This window comes from Tasmannia lanceolata, unplaced genomic scaffold (assembly GCF_043159265.1).
Source record: "Tasmannia lanceolata isolate RefF3 unplaced genomic scaffold, GAP_Taslan_0.1 ptg000054l, whole genome shotgun sequence".
NCBI classification, from domain to species: domain Eukaryota; kingdom Viridiplantae; phylum Streptophyta; class Magnoliopsida; order Canellales; family Winteraceae; genus Tasmannia; species Tasmannia lanceolata.
Window position 1 is genome coordinate 2,074,240 of NW_027518731.1, and position 10,358 is coordinate 2,084,597.

Genomic DNA, 10,358 nt, shown 5'->3' on the forward strand with positions numbered 1-10,358 from the left:
TACTCTACGAGGTTGACGACCAAACACTACTTATCACTATTCTACTAGATAAATCCTAGGTAAATCTTATGGTTGTCTCCTCCCTATTGACTACTTATAGTGCTAATCTATGAGGTCCAATTTAAGCCCAGCCCAAGTTCCCCCCTAGATTGAACGGATAAGATTATCCCATTATCACCGCACAAGATGAAGGACTCGGTCTTGATCTCGTGCACTTTAGTCGTACGCGTCAAATTTCGTAAGCTTGGGAAACTGGCCGCTACAGGTTGACGCGGAAACTTGAAATTCGACAACGTTCAAAATTTCAAACTCCCAATGACGGTGGGTTAATATGGAAGCCAGTACTCTCTCTCTCTCTCTCTCTCTCTCTCTCTCTCTCTCTCTCTCTCGTGTCATCCAGCTGTTTCTATCTCCCCCTTAATCAAAATAGCTCTCTCTCTATGCGTGCGTAATATATATTTAAGTTCCATATACGTAACTACTAGGAAGCTCCCTTCTCTTTGTAATTACCCACGTTCCCACATCCTCTATAAAACCATGACCGGACCACACTCTATCCCACCTGAATTATCCCCGGACAACCCGAATTGAATTCTGCCGGAAAATCACACCCACATGGAGCAAAACAATGGAGGAAGACCGATGGAGACTCACGCCGATAGGGCCCAGAGAAATTACAGGGGAGTTCGAATGAGGAAGTGGGGGAAATGGGTGTCGGAGATCCGAGAGCCCGGAAAAAAGACTAGGATTTGGTTGGGGAGTTTCGAAACTCCCGAAATGGCGGCCACCGCCTATGACGTGGCCGCATTACACTTACGGGGACGTGGGGCTCGACTTAATTTCCCCGAATCTGCCGAGCGGCTCCCTCGGCCCACTAGTTCCGACCCTGATCATATCCGTTCGGCGGCTATCGAAGCCATCTCGCATCTAAGAAGCACAAGTGATACTACTCTTGCGAGCAGCTCGTTCAGCTCCAGCCATCCGGTGAGTGTCGGAATTTTCCCCGGTCAGTTTCCGGTGACCGACGAGTCGCCGTTGGACTCGCCGAAAATGTGGATGGAGTTGGCTGAAGCTCTTTTACTAACACCACCACATTTTATGGGTGGTGAAATGAGTGACTTGGAAGATATGCAACATGACTCCCTATGGGACTACAATGACTAATTAGGAAGGATCTCTATATATGTGGTTGACCTAATTTTGATTTTATTCTAAGATAATACACCAATGCTTTGTATATGTGAAGGTTGCCAAAGAATGCAATCTCAACATAGGTATATGGTTGGATTTCCTATTTTGAGTGTTTTTTTATGGGTTGCTTGCGTTTTGAAGCAGGAAAACTCAAGTCAGTTTGTTGGAATTTTTATTTTTATTTTTACATAAATGTGATTTTTCTGTATTTAAATATGACTAGTGAGATTTGGATGGAAATATTTCCTGACTTAAGTGTAATTTTCCCATATTTAAATATATCAAATGGCTTTTTATGGAATTATTTTCTGACTTAAATGTAATTTTTCCAATATTTAAAAATGTCAAGTGGGTTCTGATGGAATTATTTTAATTCTGATTTAAATGTAATTTTTCTAGTGTATTTAAGACTATTCTTTTATAATAGACAGGGCTGTCCAAAGTGAAAAAGGGGGGAGAATATACTATTTAAGGGAAATGAAAGATCCCCGCCCCCACCTTTCCTCTTACTTGGGAGCATGGTTTAAAATTTAGACCGAAATCCAAAATTTTGTTGGGGACCGAAACCGGTATTTGGCGAAATTAAATATTTCGCCATTTACCAAATTTCGGTCCGAGAAAATGCATTTTTTATTTTTATTTTTAAAAAACGTTGCAAAATTTCGGTCCAGAATTTTGGAATTTCTATCCAGAATTTCGAACGGGAGTACCAAATTTCGGAATTTCGGTTTTCCGAATATCCGAAACCGAAATTTTAAACCATGCTTGGGAGAGCCTCCTCTAATGTAAAAGAGTAGTCCGAAGTATAAAAAAAAAAGGAGGGGGGGCGGGGAGGATTTAATATTTAAGGGAAATGACATATATTTTTAACTTGGGAGACCTCCTCTAATGTCAAAGAGTAGTCACAAATGTACTAGAGGGTAGAGGCTATCCCAAGGAGGAAAAGGGGGCGAATATGACTTCCCCATATTTGAATATGAGATATTCTAAACTGAAGGACGCACTTGCATAAATGGGGTGAAAGTGAGGCCCCATTGGCTGGGTGGTGATGCATATAATGCACTTTGACCTTCAAATCATCATAAATGCACCACCGCCTTGTAGCCACTGGGGGCGCCCTGTCACCCCCATTTCTACAAGGGTGCCCTTCAGTTTAGTACACCTCTTTAAATATATAAAGGGGCCGGCTTATAGGATTGACCAAATCATTAGTCCTTCCATGCTTTTTTTTTTTTTTTTGGTAGGTAAGCTGGGGTTAGGCAGGACCCCGACCAGATATATTGAAAAAAGGAAGGATTATAGAATCAAGGGGGCTTAAAAGCCAAGCAAAGGGTAACAGGCTCCCCAAGGCACAGGAGGAAAAGAGGGAGGACCTTTATAGAGGCATTAAACATGGAAAATTAAATTACAATCTATAATGGGGGGCTCCAGTGGAGTCACGAGCAATAAGAACCAGCAGTTGAGGCGGGATGTCTTGAACTTGAATATCATCTCCTTTGCAGATGCAATCCGTCTTTGAGAGAAAATCAGCGGGCTGATTTCCTTCCCTCCAAAGATGGGTAATTTTCCAATTATTGAAGGTGCTAAGAAGGGTTTCAATTCTGTCAAGAAGCATGATAGCTTTCCAGGGGCATTTAGACTCCTTTGAGATGGTTTCGACAGTAGATAGGGAGTCAAATTCCACCCAGATTTTGCCAATGTTTTTGGATTTAGCTAACTCGAGCCCACGATTAATAGCTTGAAGCTCCATGATGTTGATTTCTGATTTCGCTGTCTGAGAGGAGAAGTCCTCCCATGCTTTGGTATATCTATGATATTCCTAGTCCTTTGTTAATATTATTCTATGGGAACATCATAAGTGTTTGATTTTGTATATAATAGTGTGGGATTTGCTAGGGGACCATCACATAAGGCATTTTGCAGACCGGTTGTTGCACGAGAGAGCAGCCACATGCATGGGCTCACTTTTCAACAGATTTGGGCTCACCTTTCAACAGGTTTTGTCTTATTCACTAACTTCATATCAGGTGGTGGGCTCACTTTTCAACAGATTTTGTCATATTCATGTAATTCATCTTACGTGGCTGCTCTCTCATGCCGCAGCCCATCTGCAAAAATGCCTTCTTCTGCAATGGTCCCTAGCAAATCCCATAATAGTGTCATATTAAATAGGGAGCTCTGGAATTTGGAGATAAACAAAAACAAATGGACATTATATCATAGAGTGCAGCTGTGGAAACCGGGACCGAGACCGGAACCGAGCAAATCCCTACACGCCACATGGGATAGGAAGGTTAGTTTGCCATTTTGAAGAAAAACCAACAAACTAAAATAACATCAGAAATAGTTTGCTTATATAAAAATTGTAACATGTCATATCAAAATTGAAGAGTAACCCACCCTCAAAATCATGAGCTTCCAGGTGCACGCATTCCACTCGGACCTTCGAGCCACATGTTACCCCCTTCTCTTTGTGTTCACCTCTCATTATATTGCCTCATACCTGACTTGAGCATTGGAGGATTCCCCTAGATTTCCCACTTTGGGTACTCCTAATCTTTTGTCTATGGGCGCAGGTCAAAGACGCGCGGAGACAGCTAACCTTCCATCGAAGCCCGACAGAAAGTGAGATTATGTTCGTAAGCTCGGTCGGATTTAAGCACCAACACTCCCTATTCTCTTTTTTGACCTAGTTGTCCATTTTTTTTGGTTCCTCCTATGGTATTTGATTCTCTTCATTTCGCTCACATGCATCATCCTAAATGTGATAAATTAGATCCGAAATCCTTAAAATGCATCTTCCTTTGTCATCCATCATTTCAAAAAGAGCACAAGGGTTATAATCCTGCTACAAGAAGTCGATTTCTCTGTGGATGTTATCTTTTTTTAGTCTAAATCTTTTTTTACTATGGTAGTTTTTCTATTTAGGGTGAGAGTACACGAAACGAGAGTCCCTCAGTCTCTATTAATCCTATAGTTACTATTCTAAAGATGTTATACAAGGGACTGCAACTGTATCCCAGGATGAAGAAAATCACTACTTCATCTCCATCTCTAAATTCCTCTTCAGATGCAGGTAATGATCCCACCATTATTCCTTTAGACAGTACTCCTATTGTTGATTATTCCTTTAGATAGTCCTTATGTTGCTGATAATTCCTTCAGCTTGTCCTCCGGTGCTCCAAGTGCTCTTTCTCAACCTCAATGGAGAGAGGTGATGTGTGTAGACATGAGAGGGCACTTCATTGACCGATTGGGTATAAATGGGTTTAGACAATGTAGTATCTGGATGAGTGACCACACAAAGTTCTATGGCTCGATTGGATGCTAAAAGCTTTACTTTGACATATGGCATCCACTATCAAGAGAAGTTTGCACTTGTTGCAAAGATGATCTCCACTCTTGTGCTTCTCTCATTTGCAAAAAAAAATAAAAATTGTATTAGTCCTTGCATCAATTGGACATTATTAATGAAGTTCTCCTTGGGTACCTCCATGAGGGTCAACGTGAGTGATTACATTGAGAGTGGAGGAGACGGGGTGTTGATTGGGCCATTACGCTTAGGCGTAACCTAAAAAATTTACATTTCCATTAAAAAACACCTAAAAGACTTACATTAAGGGTCTTTCCACAGATTGAATCTATAGGCTTAAGCTTAACCTAGAAGATTGAAATTAAGAGTCTTGCCACCTTGCTTGGTCCTCTTACATCATGTTATTGTTCACCCTTGAAGCGGGAATGTAGGATTTGGCACCTTCTCCATTCATTCTTTTTTCTATAGGAGGATCGAGGAAGGTAATACATCATCACGCTACTCAAAACTTAGGATATCAACGATGTCACCACTGAGTGATGGCATTCACGTGGGCAGTTGTGTTGAGGAGAATCAACACATGTCATCGACTGAAAAAGCGTAAGACATCGCTTGCGAATCAATGCATTCTATGTAAGGAAGTGGAGGAAACATTGCTCTCTCTGTTGGATTATGAACGTCCATATTTAGAAGTTTAAGCATTACATGGGTATTCCAGAGCTCCAATAAAAATATAATTCAAAATTGGAGAGATGACCGTTTAGGCAAAATAGGGAGAATCATGTGGAGATTGGCTTCGTATGTTAAAATATGGCACATTCGAAAAGAAACATGTGCATTTTTAAAGAAAGAAAGAGTCGGTTAAGAAAAATGCTTCTAGAAGTCAAGATAGATCTGATCTTATATGGGGAAGAAATGCTAAGAGCTTTTTTCCAAATACTACAAAAGAGAGATTTTTTGTAATTAGAAAAAATAATGAAAAAGAAAGTGTAGGTAGCCAAGCCGAGTTGGACTCTATCCCTTGCCGGGGGATCAAACTTAATTTTGACGGAAGCTCAAAATGTAATCCTAGGCGCGCAGGCAATGGAGGTGCTACGTGGAAAAAGATAAGAGATGTTTGATTCGAAATTGCCATTTAGACCTACGTACACTCTCATTCGTTTTTACACTCCCAAACTTGTTTAAGGATCTCCTTCTAATGGACTGTAGTTTAAACGGCCGCCTTCTAAAATCTCCCTTAGTTTAAACGGTCGACTTTTGACGGACTATAGTTTATGGATCAAAATTAGATATGACAAATCCAACTATTGTGTTCACGTCTTGTCCAATTAAGTTCGGATCCTTTAGAGCCATCGGACCGTCTGGGTCCACCGACATCCCAACTAAATATATAAAATTGGCATCTTAAAAGATAACACCATACTGAGTATATCACCACGTTTCAATGCACGCCGATATCTTTGTCAGATATTATTTGATACGCGTCATCAATGTATCGTCAATATCGAGGTACTTTTTCCTATAAAAGAAGGCCTCCACCACGTTTCAATGCACGCCAATATCTTTGCCAGATATTATTTGGTACGCGTCATCAACGTATCGTCAATATCGAGGCACTTTTTCCTATAAAACAAGGCCTCTACCGTACCTCTACATACGCATTTTCTACTTTCTTTGGATAGATGCCATGACAAGGCTCCAATCCAAGCCATTCTTGATATCGTCGTCTATTGCCATCAAAGTTATGGAAGTTAGGAAGATGTGTCGAGGTTTTTGTAATGATTCAACTCGAGCGGTAGTCCTTACCAATGGACAATATGGAATGGGTGACATAGGAAAAGAAAACATCGGGATGTTGCAAGCAAGCCTGATTTCAGGTGGTCTCCTTCCATGTCTGGATGCCTCAGTTGGCAGCTTGATCGAGTTGGAGGTAATCACCAAAATTTCATCTAGGATGTGTGCGTGCGCGCACATGTATGTATCTGTTTCTATGCCTATGTGAGCATATGTGTGCTTGCACGCATAAGTTCATCATCGGATTTTATCAAAATTATATTTTGTAAAATATACTTAGCTTATCCTTTGTAAACCATGATTTAGCCAAAAAAATTTGCTTTTAAAAAATAACTCCTAATAAGTATTTATTTCTGATAGCATTTTTTAGACATTGAACTTGTTTTCTTCAACATGCACATTGGCAATATTATTTCTGATCATCTTCCACCCGACGGAAGATGATCCTCAGCTAAGGATAGAAATTTAAAAGTTGAATAACCCTAAAATGGCTGATGGATGGATATCACTACTATGGTATACTTGGCAATATTCAGAAGGTTATTTTTGGACAACCTTGAAACAAGCACGTCTCTACATACTTTCCTATTTTCTAATTAAAATGACAAACCTACTGGACCCTAGAATTTTATTTTCCCTAGATCCAAACACATCCAAGTTGTATAGTATGAACGCAGATTTTACCCTTGGGATTTTAATAAAATCCCAACTTTCCTTGAAAAATAGCAAAAAAGTTTTATTGGAAAATAAAATCTCTGAAAATGAGTTTAACAAACTGAACTTTTTTCATGGAAATTTTTTGCTATGGGTATGATTGGCAACCATGAAAAACTATTCCATGGAATAGTTGTAGCCTCAATTGTGAGAGATAGACAAAGGAGGGAGAGGGAGAGACTTGAGAGGGCAGGAGTGGAGAGAGCATAAAGAGAGCACGAGAAATCCTTAGAAACAGTGAAAAGAAAGTGGTGCATATCAAATTGGTGTTTGTTTTCATATTTTGAAGAGGCTTTCATATTCCCCTCACTCCCACCTTCTTTAAGTCTCCCTATCCATCCATCTCACATAACTGACGCTAATATTATTCCATGGAATAATTTTCATAGTTCCCAATTATGTTTTGATCTAATGGCCCATCATTAGTTTAGCTTCTCTTGAGAGAACCCTAAAGATCAAAGGGCTATAAACATATGATCAAGGTGGGACTAACCAATAACAATTTCTCTAACATTTTTTTTTTTAAAATTTGCAGAAGCCCCCTTACCTTTTGGTGGCCTAGCCCACCATAGCATGCCATCGAGTAGCATTGTTGGGATCTATTTCCAGTCCGTGGACTCTTACACTATGCTGATGCAGCTGTTTTTGCAAGTCCAGAGTTGAAAATCACATTGCCAGGAAACTATAATTAATATGCTGTTGTTAGGAGCACTACTGGCGGGGCACCATTCCGTTCAATAACTGTGAGGGATACTGTTAAAGATCTTCCAGCAGCTGGAAATGGAACATTTGTGACCCAAACAGCAGTTCAGATCTCATAGCAACCCTCTGTATGGAAATCGACATACTCTCATGATGTGGATTTATATCTTTCTCTATAGCCATGTTTGTTTTGGATTTTGAGAACCGATTGTGAGTCCAAAACTGATTATTTGACTAGATTTACATTTAATTTTGAGTATTGGGCATAGTAAAAACAGTAGTCATATAAGCAGATATTTTCTGCATTAATCATGTTTATAAGCGTGCTCCCACTCTTGTATGAGTGATTATACTTCTCTTAATTTATACTTTTCTAATTAGTTGTTTAGGCCGCATTCTCTTTGGATTTTGAGTCTAAAGCTGATTAATGGACTAAAAAGAACATTTAATTTTGGGTCAAATAATCAGTTTTCAACTCAAAATCAATTCATAGCACAATGGCCACCTGCATTTGAATCCTTTTTTTTTTTAATGTACCTTATCATTGACTGTGTCACACAGCACACATGCATGAGACCCAAATTGTTCATCTATTGTGGGCCCCAAGGCAGATGGACCATAACAAAATAATCACATCACTTATCCTATTGTAATAATCCAATTGAATGAAAGAAAAATCGATCTATAGAGAGGTCAAGTCTCATGGCCATTGTTGTTAACCAAACATTAATGGGATGATCCTAACCCCTTGATCACCTCATGTGTGCAAGATCAATGGTCTAAATTACATATACAGATCTCTGCACGGGACCCATCGGTTGATCGTAACAACTATACAACCGGTGTGGTCACTGTTAACGATTCCATTTCGTTCGCCGCTAAAACCATAATTTTTGCATACAATTTTTTTTTAAAAGATTAACAAAATATTATTAGCAAATATATATTTTTTTAAAATCCGTCTCTAATAATACTTTAGGCAACATATTTTAACATTCAGTTGTTAATTTTTATTAATGGAGACGGAAATAATTCCCGTCATGAAAAATCATTTTTTTTTGTGCGACGGATTTTTTTGGACGATTTTAAATCCGTTGGGGGTTTTCTTGTAGTGGATTCTTATTCATCTGTCGCTATTTAAAGGTTGTGATGAATCAGATACCCCATGTTGCTGAGAACATAAACTAAGTTGTTTCATAAGACAATATTTAGTTCAAAATTACTTTTAGCTTTCTGAAATTACATGACTAAGTCGAAACTACTATAAGCTTTTAGGAATTACACCACTACTTGTGTTCCATACCATACATGAAATAGATCATTATTTGTAGGTAAAGGATTGATCATTATTCTTGTTACAATCAATAAGATTGGAAAAGTTAATTTTGGTTTGGCATCAATCAATGGGTACTGGTTTTTAAAAACTCAAACGTAGACCAATGTTACTTGGAATGCAATTCGTTTTCGTATGCAGTATGGGACTGGATAGGGGTACTGGGTACGATTGTTTGCCCAATACGCAGTACAACTGGACTGTAGAATTGGGTTTTGAAGTTAATTGGACTGTAGAATTGGGTTTTGAAGTCACCATGCAGAGTGTCCTTCCAAACAAAGTTGACACACCTGAGTTTCAATTCGATCAGTGAGTTTTGAAGTTAGACCAAAGATATTATGATGGTCCAGATCATTTTTTTGCTGATTAGTCCTTACTTAGCAAAACAATTAATAAATCCTCCTTTACGATCTGTCTTAGAAATCCTCCTTTACGATCTATCTTTATGTACAGTAGCTTAGAATGAACAGAGAAAACATTCTAAATGCCTCGTAACCAGTTTCAGCTTGTTTCTTCTGCAATTCCCTTCTCTGTCACTACATTTGATTTTTCTGGCATTATATGAACCATGTAGCCTCCTTAGCAATGTGAGACTTATCCATAAGGATCACATTAGCAATCATGGTCATCTAGATAAGATCTGGCGTTTGATTCGCATTTTGAATAATTAGTTTGGGTTTCTCTCCTCCCATCTACTAATGTTGATGATAAGTGGGGCCATTCATAATTCATCATCTGCTAAAAAATCAGAGTGGGCTATGGGATATGGAGCCTATGCTACATCACTCTCTGGTCAGGACTGGACAGAAATGAGATCATTTCTCATTTGTTAATGAAAATTATCACCATTTACAAATGCTCCATTATAGAATCGTGCGACTTGCTTGGTTATACCTTGGCTAAATTCTCATTGGATTCTGAGTTTTTTCACTACCAAGTCAATCAAAATTCCTTTGACTCGCCCGAGTTAGTGAAAAGTTTAGTTATCATTCATTGACAGACCCAATTTGACTCGGTTTTGACAAGTCCTTTCTCAATATCCAGATTGATACTAATATCAAAGAAAATAACCACTCATAGAAATAGAAAAGAGTACAAATTTTGATACATTTAGGAAAATGTGTCTTAGTGTCGAGACACTGGAAACTGTAATTGCATTCCCTCTTCCGTTTATATGCTTTTGAATTTAGAAACCTCTTCAAGGTATAAGACAAAGTGTATGATGACTCTCATGATATGTCTCCTACAAACAATGCTGCCCCACCTTAGTCCTTGCCACGGTTAGATAGTTCTGCAACATTTCATACCAGT

General features: G+C 38.8%; 1 protein-coding gene and 1 long non-coding RNA gene across 2 annotated transcripts; both read left to right on the forward strand.

Moving 5' to 3' along the window:
- Positions 1-595: 595 nt before the first annotated feature.
- LOC143864885 (ethylene-responsive transcription factor ERF022-like) lies at positions 596-1,399 on the forward strand. Its single transcript, XM_077375755.1, has one exon. The coding sequence runs from the start codon at positions 616-618 to the stop codon at positions 1,162-1,164; it is 549 nt and encodes a 182-aa protein (XP_077231870.1). The 5' UTR covers positions 596-615; the 3' UTR covers positions 1,165-1,399.
- Positions 1,400-6,276: 4,877 nt separating this feature from the next.
- Positions 6,277-8,026, forward strand: LOC143864874 (uncharacterized). The gene is made up of 2 exons (XR_013241367.1): positions 6,277-6,434; positions 7,548-8,026. It is a non-coding gene; the product is annotated as an uncharacterized LOC143864874 (long non-coding RNA).
- The last annotated feature ends 2,332 nt before the right edge of the window (positions 8,027-10,358 follow it).